Genomic DNA, 21827 nt, shown 5'->3' with positions numbered 1-21827 from the left:
AAAAATATTAAAACAAAACTTTAGTTGAGTGGTAAATCAAATATTTTTTTTACCCAATTAGTCTAGGTTCAAATTTCACAAATTACATATTTTTATTAATTTTTAAATAAAAAATTAAAATATACTAAAATAATTTATTTTTTTACGAAAATATATTTTTATAATTTTCTTAGCTGAGATCATCATCAATTAACCAACTCAATAAAAAACTTAACAAATAGTATGTAAAAAAGATAATAATAAATACAATAATTTAAGTAAAATTCAATAAGGTATATAGATGCCTACAAAATACAATCCTTAAGCAACAATTTTTTAAAAAATATTGATAGTATAAATAATATAAAATTTTAATTATGAAAAGACTTTTTAATTTTTTAATTAAATTAGTGATCTGTACTACATCAATTCAATAAAACATAAATAAATAAATAAAATGTAAATATAACCTGATCAAATAATAAAATAGCATAAAAATTTAAAATAATTTCTTTTAATTAAATATAAAATTAAAATTTATTAATGCGATAGAAAAAAAATAGTTTTTAACTGTTCAAACTCAGTTTTTTTTGTCCGACACAAGCAACTTCCGTAGGCGATGGCTCCTGCTATGAAGATCGTTCTCCGGTTTATTAACCTTTGTTACTGTCGGAATGATTATCGTATTAATTTCACCCATTCCAAATTAATTTTCTTTTAAAAAAGTTCTATTATCTCTCAATCTTTCACTTCAAACACAATGTGGGTATCTTGTTCTTTTTTTCATAATGTTGTTATTTCCACCATTTTTTATTTTAATTCATGGGTTTTTTTCCTTCTTGAAATTTCCAACATGAAAACAGAATTTACTCAACAGATTGATATGGTTGAGCATGAAAGTTTTCGTGGTTTTTATTTTTAATTGATAGTTCAAATAATTTTATCATATTTTTGTTCGGCATGAGCGAATTTTGAATATTTCTTATTATATATTGTATGTTTGAAGAGAGAAATTTCAATTCTGACATTGAAACTTGTATTAGCATTGAAGCAATGGAATAGATTTTCAATTGTTTTGCTGCTTAGATTTGTTGTTATTCTTCATAATTAATTTTCATGATATGGGAAATTGCAGGTGCTTTGTTTCAGCTAGCATTCATACGAAGATTAGAAGATTCATACGGTATTTTCATCATTCAATATATATATGTTTGTATAACTTCTCATGCAACAATTGTGGTATTTCAATTTTTTTCATGTATTAAAAAAGTTTCTTGACCAATATGATAGAGACTTAGAATGATGTGAAACTTTGAAGTTATATTACTAAATCAATGACCCTTTAGTTAAATATAAATCATATAGAAAATTATACAAGTGTTTAAACTTAGTTTTACATTAACCTAAGTGGATCTCTCCTATATATTGGTACAACGGTTGCAATCTAGAAATAAGAGAAGGGCTGCAGACACATTTCTATCTGACACTTACATTTGAATCTAAATCATAGGAAAGTGCAACTTTTGTAATGTTTTAGCTAGCATCATCTTGAATATTTCTTCCCTTAATTTATGTTTTTAAAATTCTCCTCTCTTCTTTTATAGGTAATTATTCACTTTCCTACTACAAAACTGCATACAAGGCAAAGTGACGGGTAATCTCAGGTTGCCAATAGGTTGGTACGGTCTTACTTCACCTATGTTGTTCTAATTTTCTTTTTCTTTAACTGTCAGTCTTTGATACTCATGTGATATGAGTATTGACCATCAAGATCTTCCAAATATATGAAAGTTCAGAAAAATCTGCCTATACTAGTGTTGAATACATACTCATATTTGGCATGCACCCGAGTCTAAGTAACAGAGGTTCTTACCTTACTATTTCCGAATCTTATCTTCCTTGAAGAATCTATATCTGACACTCGTTTTCAGCACATCCAGACATGGATACAAAAGTATGATCCTCAAATATATAGAAATTTTTTTGATCATATCCATACTAAACACATACCAGGCACTCACATTTGAGGTCTAGTAACATCTATTCTTCATTGTTCTCAAACAATAAAGTAATTGAATGTTTTTCAGCATAATTGAACTTTGGATGAAGAATCTTTAAGTTCTAGCCATATTTTAAAATTTCAGGTTTGAGTCATTGGCGTGGTGATCAAGAAGCAGAAATTTGCGTCTTGGATATGTATGTTTCTTACACTAAGCATTCGTATATTCATGTCGGTTTCATATTTCTAGTTTAATAATTGGGGTTTAAGATATTCTTAATTTTTAAAACCTTGAATGCCAAGAATCTGGATTATGAATATTTTGACATTTTCATATATTTGTGTTGGTTAGCAGTTTTTTTTTTTTTGAGTGTGTCGTACAACTCTAATATAACTCTAAATAATCTAGTAGAAGAATAATTGAGTCAAGATTTAAGCTATTAGAAGCTCAAGCTTGAGCATGACTCAAAAATTTGAGGCTCTAAGCTTGACTTGAGCTGGATAGAGTTTTATTTTTAAAACTCAAATTCTGTTCAAAATAAAGATCAATCTACTTGAGCTCGCTCGATTTAATTCTACTTGTAGGATTGATTTTTATATGTCTTTATGTTGTGTTAAAATAAATTGATCTGGAAGATGATTCTTCTTACACTTTTTTAAATGGAAAAGAAAAATTTATAAATTTTTATTTTTATTTTTTGATGTAGGTCAAACCTGAAATAATTAGCTGGTCTCCTCGAATTATAGTACTTCATAATTTCCTTAGCAACGAGGTATGTATTTTATGTTATTCTGTTATGTATCTTATCTTATCTATTTGTCCTTTTTTTTTTCTTAAGTTTGTATTCAATATTTTGTCCAACATATGACAACGAAATATTACTTTCGAGGATCTTTAGATACATTGAAAACCTTTAAAAAGTTTGATCATATCCATGTCAGACGTATAGTTGGGATGATAATGAGCAAGATGAACTGACTTTTTTCTCATCTCGATCCCAACTTTGCTTTCATGCAAGTCAATTGTAATTAATATTGAAACCCCAAACCTTACTCTGAAATGGAAAAACTTCTCACCCCATCCCTAAAGCCTACATAATACTTTATATCAACTTTAACAAAAAATAAAATGCTAATTAAAATATAAGAATAACAAATAAGTATTATAAAATCTAATAAAAATTAAGAAAAATGCTTAATTAAAAAATATATAAATAGTTACAAGAGTAAAAAGGAAGCATTTTAGTTCATATTTCAGGATAGGACAAATCTGATCTAAGCTTGACTTAATCCAATCTTGAAAATTTTAATTAAAACCTGCCCTGCCCCAAACTCGATTTTGAGAAAATGCCCTTATAGGATTGAGTTGGATAGATCCGAACCCAATAAGTTTGGATTACTTTGCTAACTAGCATGATAGACTTTTACTATTATGTATATCTCCATGCTTGCTTGCTCTATTCCTTTTGCATTGCCTTCCAAAAATTTTTAATTTTTGGTAGTTCTATACTTAGAAGATAGTAAAAGAAAATATTTGGCTAAAAAAGTTGTAATTTGATAAGTTTTTTTTGTCTCAACACTACAATATAGGAATTTTTGGCTTCATCCTTGATGATCTTGCAGGAATGCGACTACCTTAAAGCCATGCCTCCCTCGGCTTAAGTTCTAACTGTGGTGGATGCAAAACTGGGATGGTACATTTTCTCTCTTTTCCTTTCCTTGAATTTGTGGTGCCTCATTATATTACTTGAACTTGGATTTGAGCTTGAAAATGGGTGGGTCCATTATGAGTATTTTAATTTTTTTCCCAAGTGTTCTTATGCATTTAGAGTGCCATTTCCTTGTACATATGTCCAAATATGTGTTGGACATGAATACTTAAAGTAAAATAAAGAATCAGATCTAAATGTTGAATTTAAGTATGTATCGTTTGTGTAAAGTATCCCATTTTTTGAAGTTCACTTGGAAATTCATGATGGGAGATCTTCTCTTACATTGAAATTGAGAAATCTTGATGAGAGCATACCAACCAAGGTAATAATTGATCTTACATGATAATGATACTTAAATATACATAAACATGAAATGAACACATGAATTGTTGGTTCTATCTTACCTGATAACTTTTTTTCAATGTAAGAATTGACCTTACTTAATAAATAGCCTTTGTTTCTCAGGGAATTAAGAGTAAGGTCAGGACAAGCTCTGGTATGTTCTGAGGCCAAATGAAAGAAAGTATCCAATATACAGGTTAGATTCTAGTTACTTTTTCCAATATAAATTTGCATTCTCGATGTTTTCGACTTTACTTGGATTTGGAGATGATCATTGGATATGAGTGAAAATTGAGGGAAAGAGAAGTTTTTTTATTTATTCTACAGCAGTAATATTAATCATAATATTTTTAAGAAGATATTATACAAAAAAAGACAGAAACTAAATCCTAAATTAAGGGATTTGTCTCCTAATAAATGGATCCTAATATACAGGGTAATCAATTACCCAAGGTAAAAAATTACTAAAGATTTCTTCTAATCTCTACACTCCCCCTCAAGTTGGTGCATAGATATCTATTATGCCCAACTTGTTAATTAAGTACTCGAAAAATGACTTTGACAATCTTTGGGTAAGGATATCTGCAACTTGTTATGAAGTTGGGATAAAAGTAAGCAAATCATTCCGGCTTAAATCTTCTCTTTGATGAGGTGTCAGTCAATCTCAACATGCTTTGTTCTGTCATGTTGAACTGGATTATGAGCCATATAATTGCAGGCCTTGTTATCACAATAGAGCTTTATAGGCATGGTGTAGATTTTCTTCAATTCTCCAATTCTTCTTTAGCAACATTATTTCATAAATCCCATGAGCCATAGATCGATATTATGCTTCAACATTGCTACAAGCTATGGACTTTGATTTTGCTTCTCCAAGTCACTAAATTTCCCCAAACAAATGTACAGTAGCCTGTGGTGGATCTTCTATATGAATCGAACTTGCTCAATCTATGTCTATGTAACTTTGATACCTCGCTGCTCATTTTTCCCCAAAAATGACTCTTCTCCTGGAGAACCTTTTAGATATCTCAATATAAGGTAGACTGCCTCAAGGTGTTTTCATGTGGTGAGTGCATGAATTAACTCACCACATCGAGTAGTTTCCCTTCTTTGTTTCCAAACTTTAGATTAACATCAATTGGTGTACTGTTGGCTTGCATTGACTTATTCTAGTTCTTTTAAGTAAGTCATCCACATATTTTTTTTCCTATGAAACCACCAACCTCTTTTTGAATGAGCTATATTCATGCCCAAAAATACCACTAGCTTCCTAAGTCCTTGATCTCAATCCAGAGGCCATTTTTGCTTCAATAGCTTAATTTTGCTTCATCATCTCCTATGAGGATGATATCAACAACTCATACAATAAGATAAGCAATCTTCCCCTCATTTGAGTGTTTTACAAACATAGTATGATTAGCTTGCCTTGGGAATAATGAACATGATAAATCTCTCGAACCAAGTTGTAGGTGATGTTTTAAACCATACAAGGACTTCCTTAATTTGCACATCTTTGCTTCAAATTCTTTTTCAAATCCAGGCGGTGAATCCATAGAAACTTCCTCATTTAGATCCCTATTGAGGAAACATTTTCCTGATCTAGCTACTGAAGAGGCGAATCAAGATTCACTGCAATTGAAAGAACTCTGACAGTATCAACTTGGCTACTGGTGCAAAGATCTCTGTTAGTCAATCCCATAGGTTGTGTGAAAGCTTTAGTAACCAACTCAAATTGTATCTTCAATCAACCTATCTGTTTGAACTGATTGTGAAAACCCATTTGCATTCAACCGTCTTCTTTCCCTTTGTAACTCTACAATTTGCTGCATGTTATTCTTTATAAGAGCTTCACCTCCTTGTAGATAGGCTCTCTCCAATATGGAACCTTTAGGGCATCTGTATATTCTTAGGAATCTTCACAATAGCTAGTTGTGAGGTAAAAGAGAAAAAAGCAAGTGACAATTTTGTAAAGAAACAAAATTGGACAAAGTGTATTTAACACAGCTCCTCACTCTTTTCCTTTGGCAATCGGGAGATTAGGATTAGATACAAGATTAGACTTAGTAATATTTGACTTAGTAACTAGGGGGTCATTATAAGAAGGGATAATGTCACATTGGTACCTGCACTTCATAAAAGTCCAATATAGTATCTGTACTTTAAAATGTCCAATGTGGTACTTGAACTATCAATGTGTGTTTTATTATGTTGGTGTTATGTGTTAGTGAATTGCTAAACAGTCAATGAAAATTTGATGCGTAAATTTTGTTCCAAATCATCAAGTCCAAATGAATAATATAATGTTATGTGAAGCTAAATAAAACAATAAATAAATTTTAAAAACAAATAACTAAGCATATAGTTAACAAAAAGAAAATACTAAATTTACATGAAAGTACATGTACTTCCATGGTTAATAAAAATATAATTTCAAATGGAAAACTCTTTGGAGAAGATGACTATTAATTTACTTAAATGGAGAAGATGATGTTTTTGCTTATGTAAATTTAGCATTCATTTCTTTTTATTTACCATATGTTTAGTTATTTGTTTTTAATTTAAATTTTTATTAGTTTTTCATATAATGTTATATTATCCATATGAACTTGATATTTTGGAAAAAAAATTTGTATCAAATTTCATTGGTGATTTAGCAATTCACTGACGGTGTTAACATATGTACCATAATAAAACACATATTGATAGTTCTGGTACCAATTGGACATTTTATGAAAGTACATGTATCATTATAGAACACATTGATAGTTCAGATGCTACATAGACATTTTCAAAGTACAGGTACCGGTGTTGAACATTTATGAAGTACAAGTAATCAAATGTGACATTACCCTATAAGAATCCCTAACATCATGAACAATCTGGGATGTAGATTCTGGTAGTGTTGAGTAAGGTCCATCTCATTTCCTGACTCTAATCCTCCTTGAATAAACAAGCAATGCCTGGTGTTTGTTTGAACATTGTTCTCATCCTAGTAAAGTTATGAGATGGTTCTACAAGGTCTTTATCTAAGCTATCGGTGATTCAATACTTATTGAATCTTGGCTCAAAAAGCTTTCAGAGAGTTAGAAGCTTTTCAAAGAAGGAAATTATTGAAACAAGTATTCTTTTGTTTGTCGATCATAGACTTGTATCTTTTGTGTTAATGCATATCCTACAAAAACACGTTTTCAGCCTTAGGATTAACTTCCCACAGTTTCTACCATGATATGAACAAACACTCCAAATACTTCAAAGGTAAATCACTTGTTATCCTAAACATAGGGTGTGATAGGCTTGAGCCCGAAAGTTAACCATGTCGATTTGAACACATAACGATCCAAGTTTGAGAAAACTGAGCTTGATAAAGCTCAATCTTGAGAAAGTCTGAGTCGGGAAGGATCCAAGTTCGAGACTAATTTATCCCAAGCTCAAGATAAATTCAATTCGAAGCTTGAAAAGGCTTGAATTTATAGCTCAACATCTGAAATAGGCATTAATAATTAATATAATTATATTATATATTACTCTAAATAAAAATAACATATAAATAAATGTTAATTATTTATTTTATGAAGATGTATTCATAAATATTACATATATTAAAATTTATAATAGCAAAGTAATTAATAATAATTTTTATGTTAAATTATAAAGTGGAATAAATTTTTAAATGTTAATTGAATATAACAGTTTTTAATTCAATAATTATATATGTATAATATATATATAAACTAATAATTATTCTATTCTATAAAATTTAAATTTAAATTTAATGAAATATAAATATATAATGATATAAATATTAATTTAATAATATAATAATTGGTGTTATAATTATAAAATAATTAAATATGGTTTGTTATGAAATATTAATAACATCAGTAATAAAAATATTTTGAAATTCAATACAATCCTATAATCATAAATGTACATATAATAATTTAATTATTTATATAAAATATTCTACTAAATATATATAAATATTTTTTATAAGATAAATTTGGATTGTGTTATCATCATAAAAGAAATGAATTATATTCAAAATTAAATATTTATATTGAATATTTGAAATTATTTGAATTGTCAGAATCTGTTGGCCGATCTGAATCCAAAATAATCTAAGCCTGAAAATACAGGCACGTAAGTGCACAATCGGATAAACCAAAGCAAATATACTAAGTGCATAATGGTCAAACCGAAGTAAAACCCGTACAGTTAATAGGATAACCAATTTCCATATCACACATAATTCAATTCACATTCCATCATTCTCAATTCATCATCAATTACCATTTCAATAAACATATAACATGCTTTAACTAATTTCATACCAGGTACCACATATCAATTAAATCATGTTATTTTCTATTTCATTTAATTTAGTCTTCTTTCTTGATATTACATATATCACCAATTTACTCATACAGTTTATATGCTTATCTCATTACTAAATCATGCAGTTTAACATGATATGTAGTAATTAGATGTGGCAACCCAACATCAGTCTTTATAGTATAACCTGTTATGATAGATGTTTGACTGTGTCAAATATACACTCATGATGTTGGGACAATGATGATCTCAAGCCTGAGGATCATATTATAGTTATCCCTTTGAGTAATATTGTGACTATTACTAATAATCCAATAACATACTCGTAGCGGGTCAATTCAATATGTTGTTCTCTAACATATACTCATATATTGATTTTGACATCCTTATGTCAATAACACACTTTGTCATCATCATCTACACATCAGTTTCAATGCATTATTGTTGTTCAAACTCACAATGATACTTACTAAAGACTTTTTAAGAATATCATATTATTCTTAGGACTTTATTACAATTCAGTTTATTTTATATACAGAAAAGAAACTGAATATAATGACAATGGCTTATATTATAAATAAGGTAAAATAAGTATGTAATTACAATAATTCATTATTGGTCTTTGTGCATACTGCCACATTTTCGGCTAAATTACTTAATCGGATTCCAATTCATTTATATACTAACTTCATAAATATCCCTATTTAATATTTACAGACTCGATTTATGAAACAAGGTCTCGAACAACAATATCCGACAACACTGAATTTCGGGTCATTACAATTTTTTACAATGGTCACGCTATAGTTATTTTCCTATCATTGTCAAAGTCATTTCTTATTGTAGCTAGTGTAGAATTTTCATGACAGTTTGTGATCAAGGTCAAGTTTTACTTGACTTTTCTCCTAGATTCATCTCTTCTAATTTCAGAAAGGCTTCTCTATAGAAGGTAATGGTTTTTTTCCAAGGATTCTAACTCTCACTTCATTATAATCTTGATTTAACCTATCTAAGAAAAGATAGACTCTATCACTTTTTTCTTTTTTCATGAATCTATACCATCTAAAGAACTATCTCATTCATTATTATACAGCGATCTAATTCTTGCCATAGTGACACCATTTCATTCTAATATTTTGTAACTTCTCTATCTCCTTGTCTAGTCCTCCATAGCTTGGTTTTTGTTCAATATTTTAGAAAATTTCAAAGTTTAAATAGGTTTCTCTCATACCCTCCTAAACATCTTTGCAATAGGAAGACAAGATAAGGTTCACCTATTGAAGGTTCCATGGAGTTAATTAGCCGAGCAAGATCATAGATTCTTGGACCACCATCCACCTATCCGTTTGTCATCTTCTTCTGGTTTCTTCTTATGCCCTGTCGATATTCAAGCTTCCCCTCCCATCATGGCCAACTTCACGGATTGTTCCCATTCCAGGTAGTTTTTTTTTTTTTTTTAATTCAGCTTATGAGGGTCAGCTGCAATGAATGATGAGATGGATCTCCTCAGCTCATGGTTCTCTTTTTGTTGATGCTGGTCTACTACTTTTAGAAATGACTGTTTCAGCTATAGACAATGGGAAATTTTGTTCTAGCTCTGATGCCATAAAGAGTTGAGTGAACGAGACAATTTTTTATTCATTCTATAGCAGTATATTACATCAAAATATTTATGGGAAATTATTATACACAAAAAGGAACAGAAACTAAATCTTAAGAGGTTTGTCTCCTAAATTAAATGGATCTTAATATCAAGGGATATCAATTACCTAAGGTTAAAGATTACAAAAGATATCTTCTAATCTCTAAAATGAGTATGCATTCGACATGGGTATCCTCAGCTTTTTATATATTTTCTCATGTGTAAGGAAGATTGCACTCTCATACCCATTTCCAAACATGTTAGACTTGAGTACTTCAAGAAAAATAAAAAAAGTAAAAGAGTAGTGTAGTAGAAGGTATTTATTAGTAGCTAAGGGGTAAAGCGTACAAGCATTGGTCCAAATTGGCATATAAATGATGATACCAAATTTATATTGTCAATGTTATTGGATTTGGATGTGTTGGATACCCATATGCATTCGACATTCGACATGGGTCTATGGTCAGATTCTCAATAGCTATTATCTAAATGTGTTGGACATGGTTGTCAGATGCAGTTCTTCTCTCCAATATAAATTCTTATCCTTATGTTTTAGATTTTGGATGCATTCTATGGTACTTGGACTTGGATGACAGTCACATATTCGTATGTATAGTTTCAATATGCATGATAGGTTTCCATTTCTAACATTTCAAGCTGTTGTTTACATCTATCCTCTCCAATTGCTTAATAAATTGTGTAATCAAGTGTTCTCCTAACTTTTTGTTTCTTTTAATCTCAAGGCAATTGAAAAGCGGATTTCAGTGTTTTCTCAAATACCAGCTGAACATGGGAGCAAATCCAAGTTTTAAGGTTTGGTTAATGACATATATTTGTGTAAAATATTCTGAAAAGCATGAAAACAGAATAACATCTAATGCATCACAGGTATGAAAGGATCAGTTTTACAAGCCCCACCATGATTACTTTCTGATCCTGTAAGTGATATGTTTTTCTCAAATTGACTTGGTTAGGGGTATAACTAGACATTGTGCTCATAAGTTACTTGGGTTCAGCTTGAGAAGTTCAGTCATTGTGGCGTTGAGTTTGAGTATCCTAATGTTTAACTGAGCAGCTTGTGAGTCTAATTGGCTTTTGTATTTTTAATTCGTATTAAAAAGTACTCAACTTCAAGCACAATAATCAAGCTTGGAGTCAAGTATGAGAATTAGCTCATTTTTATTAGTTAAATGAGTTAATCAAGCTTAATGAGCAACCTCAGGCGATATTATATCAATTGAGTTCAAGTCCAACTTCAAGCCTTGAAATTTAAGTTGAACTTGAATCCAAATTTCTTATAGCTTTGAGCTAACTTGGCTTGATTACATCAACGTAGTCTATCTATTGGTCGGAATTAGATTATATCTGTTCTCGTGATATGGTGGAATCTTGATCCATTTCCTTTGCCACTAATGCAGTTTAACATTAAGCGCAGTCAACGAATAGCAACTATGCTTATGTATCTTAGTGATGATGTTGAAGGAGGAGAAACATATTTCCCTAGGGTAATTCCTTCTTTCATTAAAAAAAAGATACAATGAATTGATGTGTACCTTTCTAAGGTTTTTCATGTATCCATATCCTATATTCATATTTTAGACATGAGCATTGAACACGAATACTGTTCCAAAAAATAAAGAATCTGAGCAACATAGGGTGCTTTACCTTGCATTATTTTTTAAGTGTGTTATGTAATCTCAGGCTGGTACAGGCGATTGTAGCTGTGGTGGGAAGGTTGTTAAAGGGATGTCAATAAAACCGATCAAAGGAGATGCCGTACTTTTCTGGAGCATGGTTTGTTTCGTTCTTCTCAATGTATTTAAAATATTGGATTGAAAGTCAAAACCATCAGATTTTCAGATTCTGGTTGACTGGATAATTCAACCATCAATGGAGAAAAAAATAGAAATTAAAAATATTTAGGAAATAGACTAAAATATTTAGGAAAATAGACTAATAGTATTTACTTACGCCTCATGAGGTTTCATGTTTCAGTTTAGCTACTTGTATGTGTTTCTGTGCTGAATATATCGAGGGTTATACTCATGTAATCAGACTAGATATGGAAAATACCTTTGCTACTTTTAGTTTTCGTATAAAAAAGTTCGAAACATAGCCCTTGTGAGATTGACTGGAAATCAAGATAAACAATATTTTGGTTCCGGTAATGTTTCTGGACATTAGGGAAGTGTATTGTTCTGTTGGAATTGCCGTATCGAGATGTTGCATTAAACACATGGTCTGTATTTGATTGCATTGTCCAATATCTCATACTAGAAACGGTACCTAGTAGGATACCTTAAGTTTGAAGTGATTAGTAAGATTTCTCTGATTTGGTTATCTTGTTGTTGTTTGCATGCTACTTCCGTTAGGGACTCGACGGGCAGTCCGATCCAAATAGCTTGCATGGAGGATGCGCGGTTTTGTCAGGTGAGAAATGGTCAGCAACAAAATGGATGAGGAAAAACCTATTTCTTAATTTAAATTCTTAACCATCTTTCTCCACCTATGTATAGAAATTTATCTTGGATTCAGATTAGATATCGGATACGGGTATAACTTGCACGAATAATTTTTTAAAAAAGATTTCATAATATTATTTTTGAGAATTGTATCCCATGCCAGTACCCGTAAGTCAGATATGAAAAAGCCATTGGAACAACATACCTAGTAATTTATATAATGTTTTTTTTCAAATCCGTCTCGCAATTCATTTTATTGTTTAAAGATGGTATAATAATTTTTTTGACCCTCCAATTTTATAAAAAGTATTTAGCCATGTATTTAACTTTTTGTCTCTTTAATCCTTAAACTTACATTTTTTATCAAATCACTTAAAATAATGTAAATGTTAACATTTTTTTAACTTTGTTGAGGTGATATACATGTGAATTGTCACGTAGATGACATTAGCATTAATTTTAGAAAAAGCTTAAATAATATGAAATAAAAAAATACATTAATATGCTTATAAAGTAATTGAACCTCCGACTTGATGATGTAATTGTAGCTATCTAACCATCTAAAGAACTAATATGTTAAAAAAGTTAATTAAAACTTTAAAAAGTTTGAAGCAACATATAATAAAAATATAAATCTGAATAGGAAAAAATTGAACACGAGAATCAATGATTTATTTGTAACTATCTAACCATCTAAAGAAGTACTATGTTAAAAAAATTAATTAAAAATTTAAAAGGTTTAAACAACATGAAATAAAAAAATAAAAATATGAGTAGGAGAAAAATGAAACCCTGAATGATAATAACAATAACATTTAACAATTGCCCAAATTTAAAACGCGTCTAGTTGAAAGTGTTCCCTGTTATATTCATTGAAAACTTGCTTAGTTGAACAAGTTTCCCTTTTTTGTCCAAAATCGGTCTAATCCAATAAATTTTGCAAAAAATCGGCCTAATCTAATAATTATGGTTAAAAATAAGCATTTTTGGGTAATTCGCCCTAAAAAATTATATGACAATATGATTACTAATAGAATTAACAAGAAAAATAAACATTGTATATACTTTTATTTCATTATCTAACATTCTATATTTGTTGGGTTATTCTCTCCAACATTAAACATATATTTCTTGGCCATTAACTGATTATAATAATAATATGATAAATAGTTTATAATATAATTAAAAGTAGTACAAATAATTTATAATTATAATAAATTTAATTAAATATTTAATGTCAAAATGTATGAGAAATTAATTAATAAAAAATAAAAATATATAAATTATACTAGCAAACAACATATAATCTATTTAAAATATATATATATGTCAAATTAAAAAAAATACTATTTTTATACCTCTACGCCTAGATAAAAATGTAAATAAGGAAAGGGCATCCTTATAATACCATGAGGGACAATTGTCACATCAAATATAATTTCATTTAATGATTCTAATTCTCAACTTCATCGACCCCAATGTAGCCACATTCAACCCACACCTATATTAGGCTACTAATAGAAGTAGTCATGAGACAAGGCTCTACTTCAAGCCTTCTCCTGATTGAAAAATCTAGTTTAAATTTTTTTTTTTGCTCAGCAGAAAAATAAAAGAATGAAAACCGAATTGATTATGATATTTATAACAATAAATATTTTCAAAATAATATTTGTGTTTTGAGTGAGACGGGTCCTAAACGGTCCCAGCTTTTAACCGAACAACCTTCTCTGGTATTCTTGCACCACGAACTACTTCGAGCATGTGCTCGAACAATTGGGTCAAACACATAACCAAAAACAATTTCTTACTTTCAATAGGAAAGTAAATCTCTCTCTCATGGAAATAGATAGAACTATTACTCTTAAAATTATAATTATACTTAAATTTACTATTTCGGGCATAGTAATAATATCTAAAGTTTGTTAGCCCTACTAGTGTCGTATATTATAGGAAGGAAGCTAAACTCAGTTGAATTAGTAAATACAAAAATACTATTTAACAAAAAAATTCATCCCTAGTTTTTTTATATTAAACCATCCCCTAGTTGAACTAGAGAGAGGGTGGCTAATAGGGTGTGCCTCCCCTCATATGATAAATGGGGATTCGGGTCTCTCTTGTATTCCTAGACTTTTAACCGCTTATAATTTAATCAATCAATACATGCTATCTATTTCCAAAATAAATATATTATTAAATAAATTAAATGAATTAAAATTTTAAATTAAATTATTTCTCAACCTAATTCTAATTTCGTTAAAATTATGGCAACTTTACCGTAAAAGAATCTATGAGAAAATACATTTAACTTCTACATTCAATTGATTCACAATGACCAATAATTTAATTTCATTTTCAAACTTCAATTATTTAATTAAATGATGATTCAAAAAACTTAAATTAATTCTCAAGTCATTTTCATACTTAGTGAGAACCACGATCATTTATGAATGTAACTCATTTATCTAATTTATTATTTCTATCCATTTATGTTCATTTGATTAACATGCAATTCATTTCTGGTTTCAACGAGCTAGTGGAGAGACCAATTGAACATATGTAATTAGGGATCAAATGATTTATAATTAAGTACCAACTTTTCGCCTAATAACATATCATTACGAAAGATACTTGACTAGTTCTCATCCAATGACCTTTTCATAAGTGTGTTACCCTCATAGGACGTCCTTAATCTCTTTGGGATAAATTTGTTCTCCTAATATGATCTTATTTTATCTCATGGTAACCATTATATCTTCATTCATAAAAAGTCAATTACTATCAAATAGTAATTAAATCATTCATCACAAAGAAAAACGACCCACGGCCATGTTTACTTTCCAACTATAATATAATGCCAATGAGAGAATATCATTTACTCAATTTCTTGGCTATGAATTCCACTATTCTAAACGGTGCTACATATTGCAAAAGTCGTATACCCAACGCACTAGCTTTTGGTTCCTAATTTATTTGAGCTCAAGGTTTACTTACATCAAAGTATATGAGTCACGCATACATATGTAATAGCCTATTTTTCAGTGGTGTTGGAAACAGTGATTTTAGAGCAACAAATTCGACGAGTAAGTTCGTAAATATTATTATTTAATATTTACGAGTCAAATATGGTTTTAAAAAAGGTTTTGGTATGATAATTTATGTTATATAAATGATTAATTAATTTCAAGTGGTAAGACCATAAAGTCAAGTGGTTTTAGAAAATAAGGTATTGGGACCTCATTCTATAAACCGAGCCATAAATATTTTTATAAATACTTACAGAGTGTTATTAAGGTTGTATTAAAGTTTCATTAAGAAATTTTAATGTTTCGATAGTTAATTAATTAAAAAGATTAAATCGTAAAGGATATAAAATTTGATTACTATTAGATTCGAATGATTAAATGGCTTAATGAATGAAAGTAAATGGACTTGAATGATAAATATACCATTTTTAAAAGGTGTTGAACAGTTAGTGGAGTTATTTAGTTAAAAATAAGAATGTTTATTAAATTATAAAAACATTATATTATATGTTATAATGTTAATTAAATAAAAAAAAGAAATAAAAAGATGATTCATTCATCTTCTTCATCATTTAGTCGAAACAAAAAGGGGAGAAGAAACCTAGCCACGTCTAGCTTCAAGCAACAATCAGTAAGTCGTTTTGATCGGTTTCTTATAATTATATGTTTTTGAGATCATTGCAACTAGGTCCAGCTAGCTCGTACCTTCGTTTTTGAAACTGTTAAAGATTTGAATGTTACCATCGATGAGTCTTTGTGATTTTAGATGTTAAATGACGAATTTTAAGTATTAGTTGTTATTTATAAGTATTTTGATAAATGATTTTGACGAATTTAACTATTAGGGATTAAATTGAATGCAAGGACTTGATGTGAAATTTTTTTAAATATGGGCTGTATTAGAAGATATGAACATTCGATTGGTTTGAGTTTACAATAAAAATGATTAATTTGCATGTTTTAGGCTCACCTACTAAATTAAATAAAAGTAAAATGTTAAGGGCAATTTTGTAAAAATGTCAAAATGACTAAATTGCTTAAAATGAATTAGATTTATTATCGAAATTAATAAATTGAATGAAATTATTAATTTATATCAAGAACGAGTGGAAAATCGAAGAGAAAGAAAAATTACCAAATAGCCCCTATACTTTATCATTTTTGCAATTTAGCCAAGTAAGTTCGTATGAACTATAATCACTTAAATGTTGATTAAATTGAATGTTAAATGTGTTGTTTTAATGTAAATGAATCGATATATATGATTATGTTCACATTATGACGAATTGATGATTATCGAGCCCCATTTGAACCTTAGGAATATAGGATACAAATGAGATGTCATTAGGGTTTTCATGTTTCGGGTGCTGGTCTTGAATGTTCTACTGATGGCTGAGATCTGGCATTTTTGTGGATACTCATCAGCTTGTGTGAGTAGCATCGTGCAGCTTACATTCCGACCATCAGCTTGTGTGAGTAGACCCAGGTTACCATGTTTCAGGTGCTGATCTTGAATGTCCTACCGATGGCTGAGTTCCGACATTTTTTGTGGATACTCGCCCGCTTGTGTGAGCGGCATCGTGCAGCTACATTTCTACCATCAGCTTGTGTGAGTAGACCCATTTATGGCTCGAGTGAGTAATAATGAAAAGGAATGGTTTCAACCATATGTTTAGCATACTTTGTGTGAGCTTTCTCACGTATTCGATATTATTCTAAGTGGTTCAATGGGCATGAAAGGGAAGGAACGATAAGTATTCAAATGACTTATATAATGAAAACTATGAAAATGAATGAAAAGGAAGTGTTAAATGAAAGTATGCCTATGTTCGTGAAATTGATGATTCCAAGTGAGGTTATTCATGTTTAATGACTTATCTTATGTTAATTCAAGTGAATTATAAATTGATGCACTATCATGTGTTGTTGATGATGCTTAGGCTTGTGCCAAGCTATTGGTTGGATTGTATTATGTTACTTTAAAGTTATGCATTGAAAGGGTAAGTGTCCAATGGAAATATGCTTATGCTCATGAAAGGTGGTAAGAAAAAAAGTATGTATTTTCTAACAAAATGGTTTATCATGTGGGTGATGTTTAAGCTTATGTCTTGTATATGCAAACGAAACAAGTAAGAAAAGGTATTGAAACGGTAAGTTCAGAGCTGAGATGTAATATGATGAAAAAAAAAGATTGATGAGTTAAATAATGTGTTCGTGCGTGAGAAATCTATTTATGTTATGGATGAATTTATCTATGTCATTGATAAATGCACTAATTCATGAATTGATAATGTTATTTAAGTTATGCTAAGTAAATGAAATGGAAAGTAAGTAAATGGAGTGGTTCATAGTATTATGAAAAGGTTAATGATTGTGTAATATGTTTTATAAGTTGATGGCTATGTTAGGAATGAAAAAATATATGTGATATTGATGAACTTACTCATTTATAAGTTGATGGTTATAAAGTTTGATAAACTTTGTGGAATTGGTATAGGTTATAATTACCCATAAATTTTATTACTGAAATGACATGCTATGTTTAAAGTTTATACGAGCTTACTAAGCATTCATTGCTTATGTAGTTATTTTCCTTTATTTTTCAGATTATCGGAAGCTCGATCGGTTGGAAGCTAGTCCGGAGATCTATCACATTATCTAAAATATATCATTAGATTTGATGTTTGAGTCATGGGTATAATGGCATGTATAGGTGGACTTGTGTCTAATGTTTAGTTGATGTTTATGGCATGTAATGTTGCTTTGGATTTGGGTAGATGACTGAGTGATGGTCAAATAATGACATGGTCATTATGAAATAATTGATAAAAAAAAAAAAAACAAAAAAAAAATATGCTTATGCAATGTGGACATGATAGTGGAATGTTCGGGACCACAAAACCGAGTCATAAAAATAATTGATTTCCATATTCTATGCTTATTATGTGTGTACATGAGTATGTGGAAGTTTCATTCTCCAATTTTGCCAATTGCATGAGAAATTATTAAATAGGGATTGATATGAGACATGGTGAAAATATGATAGGCTAATTTAAAATGGTCTATTAATGCATGTTGTGAAAATGATGGGTTTGCATGTCAAATTACCCAAAATTTGAGCTAGTGGTTGGCCATGCTATGGGTGGAAACATGTTGGGAACATGTTGGCCTAGTGAGGTATGTAGGAAAAAAATAAATAAGGGCATGGCATAAAATAATGAAAAGGAGTATGATGAATACAAAAAAAAATGTGTGTAGTTGTTTCCCCCCCCATTGCCGTGAGCTAAAGAAAAGAAAGGAGAAAATTTTTGTTCATCCTTTCTCATCTTCATTTAGCCAAAACTAGAAAGAAAAAAACAAAGAAAAAAAATGCTCATCCTTTGGTTCATCCTTGGCCAAAAATTTTAAGGAGGAAGGAAGAAGAAAGGTTGAAGAGGTTCGGCCATGCATGTAGCTAGGCTAAGGTATGTTTGATGATGTTCCATGAGATGCATGCATGTTTTAGTTGTTAGCTTGAGTTCTACCTAGCCCATGGTCTAAATCTTGCTATGTGATGGAAATGACACTCGGCCATGGATGCATCATTCTTGGTTGATGTTTGATGTTGTGGTGATGAGGCATGAGGATGAGTTAAGATTCGGCCTAGGTGGAGTTTGTGTTAATGCCATTGCATGCTAAATATGAAGCTTGTTAATGATGCATGTGATGGTGGCTTGATGATTCTTGAACCTCCTTTTAGCATTTTGAGTGAGCACATATGTGCATTGGTTGCTAAATGGAGAAGAATCGGCTAGCAAGTTGTGTGCTAAGGCCGAATATAACTTTTGCATGTTAATGAGCAATGCATGTGTTAAATTGATGGAAAGGGAGAGGATGCTTTACTAGTGTGTATATGTGTGTATTAGCCAAGTTTTGAACTTGAAACAAAAGGGTGTTTAGTCAATACAAGTGACCATACTTGTAGAATGTATTAAGTGTTGAAATCGGCCCCGAAATAGACATGCATATTCGGCCAAGGGGGAAAAATTAGCTAAAATGTTGAGTTTGATTCATGATTCCGTACATATGTGACTTTAATGTCTAATGTATAAATATGGGCTAAGTGCCTTGTGTTCCTCTTTTCGATGCTCAAATGATTAAATCAATTTATTTGTTTAATTAAGCTCAAGAGCAAAGGGGAACTAAATCCGATAAAGGGAAGGAAAAAGTGGTCGAATAGCTATCGGAATCGTTCGACAACACCCGAGGTAAGTTCTTGAGTAAGTGAGCTTAAATTATGATGTGATTAGATCATGTTTTAAGCAAATTAAAATCATGCTCTTTGTGTGGTTATTGAGCCGAATTTGCAAGAATGATAAATGTCTTGTGTTTGAGTTTTGCTAACGAAAATGAAATACGAATGGGCCATGATTTATTGTTAAATGTGCATGGTTATTTGAATGATGTCCGGGCTAAGTCCCGAAGGCTTGTGCTAAGTGACAATATCCGGACTAAGATCCGAAGGCATTTGTGCGAGATACTAATTCCGGGCTAAGCCGAAGGCATTGTGCGAGATACTAATTCCGGGCTAAGCCCGAAGGCATTTGTGCGAGATACTAATTCCGGGCTAAGCCCGAAGGCATTTGTGCGAGTTACTAAATCCGAGTTAAGTCCCGAAGGCATTTGTCCGAATTACTATAACCGGGCTATGTCCCGAAGGCATTTGAACGAGGAGCTATATCCGGTTAAATTCCGAAGGTACGTGATTTGGGAATGAATGAACTTGCTGTAAAATTCCAGTTAATACTCTCGAAACATCCCAACATTGAGGTATGTTTCGTATGTGCTTGAATTTAGTTGAGCCCTTACAAATAAGTATTCGCTCAGTTGATAAACGAGCTACCGGCCTTTGGCTGAGTTGATCTTTTGTGTATGTACATAAGGGTTGATAATGTGAAGCAAGTACGATATCGTAAATTTGTGCATATGAAATTATCCGTTTAGCTATATGAATGCTATACTTTTGTTGTGCTGGAATTCCTTGCTCAAAACTTACTAAGCATAAATTGCTTACTCCGTTTCATTGCTCCTCTGTTTTATAGATTTGGTTCTCCAGCTATCGGACTCGGGATCTTGAAGTCAAAGTCGCCCACACTATCAAAGCCCCACCTTTTGGTACAATTTTGGTTGAACTTCGAAATGGCATGTATAGGACTACCCGTTTGTTGTGGGTCGTGGACCCTTTGGACTTGTATAAATTTTGGATAGCCATGCGAAAATGGCTTATATGTGTTTGAGTATAATGTTATAATCATTTGGTGTGGATATGCTTGACAAGGATTGGCCACGGGGATGGTTAATCACTTTCAAAATTGTGCTATTTATGCAAAAAGGGCTAGTTGAATCATGGAAACCATGAAATAGGTAAAGTCTACCTTAAAGGCAGATGCTGACAGCAGCAGTGATGTAGATTTGGAAAATCACTAAAAATAGTAGGAATGGAATTAAATAGTGAATAAATTATGTAAACAAACCTTGATGAATTTACTTTCATAGGAAAGTAACGAAACAATCATACGGACAGTATGTTAAGAGATATTCAGGTTCTCGTGAGACAGGACCAGAACGGTTTCTGGATTCCCTGTTCCGACTTTGGAAATTCATTATAAATTAACCAGAGATAATTAGGAGTCATACCATATATGTATAGATTCCTCTCTGAGTCTAGTTTCTATAGAAACAAACGGCATCAGTATTGGAGCCCTGTACAAGGAGATATCCAAGTCGTAATGTGCAAAGGTCAGGGTAGTCGATCCCTGTAACATGGGAGACTTTGACTAATAAACTGTAGTAATTGGGCTGACCAAAAATTCTATAAAAAATATGTAGATGGGCATATGAGTCTAGTTTCAGGGAAAAATCATGAAACTGATTTTCGAGTTGTGAAACTCAAGATATGATTTTTAAAGCGACTAGTACACAGATTGTCAGTGTCTGGGAAATATTTTTATAAGGGGTTTAAAGTCTGTTAACACCTCATGTTCGACTCCGGTGTCGGTCTCGGGTTCGGGGTGTTACATTTGATTGGTATCAGAGCCAGGTTTAGTCGATTCTAGGACTACCGTAATGCGTTGGGTCTAGCTATACATGCCATTTTATGTGATTACTTGATAGTGTGGTGATTTCTGACAATTGTAAATGTGTTTATGTATAGTAATGGATCCCGATCCCAACCGAGAGGTAGCTGATGATCTTGAGAGTGTAGCGCCTGCTCCCGCACAAGGGACAGCGCCGGCGGACTCTCAACCTAATGCTAGTAACCCGAATGATGAAGCTAGACAAGCTTTCTATAGCGTG

At 31.1% G+C, this 21827-nt stretch overlaps 1 protein-coding gene and 1 long non-coding RNA gene across 2 annotated transcripts; both read left to right on the top strand.

Moving 5' to 3' along the window:
• Positions 1-2121: 2121 nt before the first annotated feature.
• LOC121226548 (uncharacterized) lies at positions 2122-3625 on the top strand. Its single transcript, XR_005924316.1, has 3 exons — positions 2122-2175; positions 2686-2751; positions 3602-3625. It is a non-coding gene; the product is annotated as an uncharacterized lncRNA (long non-coding RNA).
• Positions 3626-10902: 7277 nt separating this feature from the next.
• Positions 10903-12705, top strand: LOC121226547 (prolyl 4-hydroxylase 1). Its single transcript, XM_041110400.1, has 4 exons — positions 10903-10944; positions 11425-11511; positions 11708-11800; positions 12379-12705. Exons 2-4 carry the CDS (start codon positions 11458-11460, stop codon positions 12496-12498), a joined length of 267 nt encoding a protein of 88 aa, XP_040966334.1. The 5' UTR covers positions 10903-10944; positions 11425-11457; the 3' UTR covers positions 12499-12705.
• Positions 12706-21827: the final 9122 nt, after the last annotated feature.

Source organism: Gossypium hirsutum, unplaced genomic scaffold (genome assembly GCF_007990345.1).
Source record: "Gossypium hirsutum isolate 1008001.06 unplaced genomic scaffold, Gossypium_hirsutum_v2.1 scaffold_276, whole genome shotgun sequence".
NCBI classification, from domain to species: Eukaryota; Viridiplantae; Streptophyta; class Magnoliopsida; order Malvales; family Malvaceae; genus Gossypium; species Gossypium hirsutum.
Note: the sequence above shows the minus strand (reverse complement) of the source record. Positions and strands in the feature narration are given on the sequence as shown.

What these genes read in the sequence shown, in the direction of transcription:
- LOC121226547 (XM_041110400.1), top strand. Translation starts at nt 11,458, where the DNA reads ATGCTTATGTATCTTAGTGATGATGTTGAAGGAGGAGAAACATATTTC. An exon ending in GAGAAACATATTTCCCTAGG is followed by an intron (nt 11,512 to 11,707) that starts GTAATTCCTTCT and finishes ATGTAATCTCAG; the next exon opens with GCTGGTACAGGCGATTGTAG. An exon ending in CCGTACTTTTCTGGAGCATG is followed by an intron (nt 11,801 to 12,378) that starts GTTTGTTTCGTT and finishes TACTTCCGTTAG; the next exon opens with GGACTCGACGGGCAGTCCGA.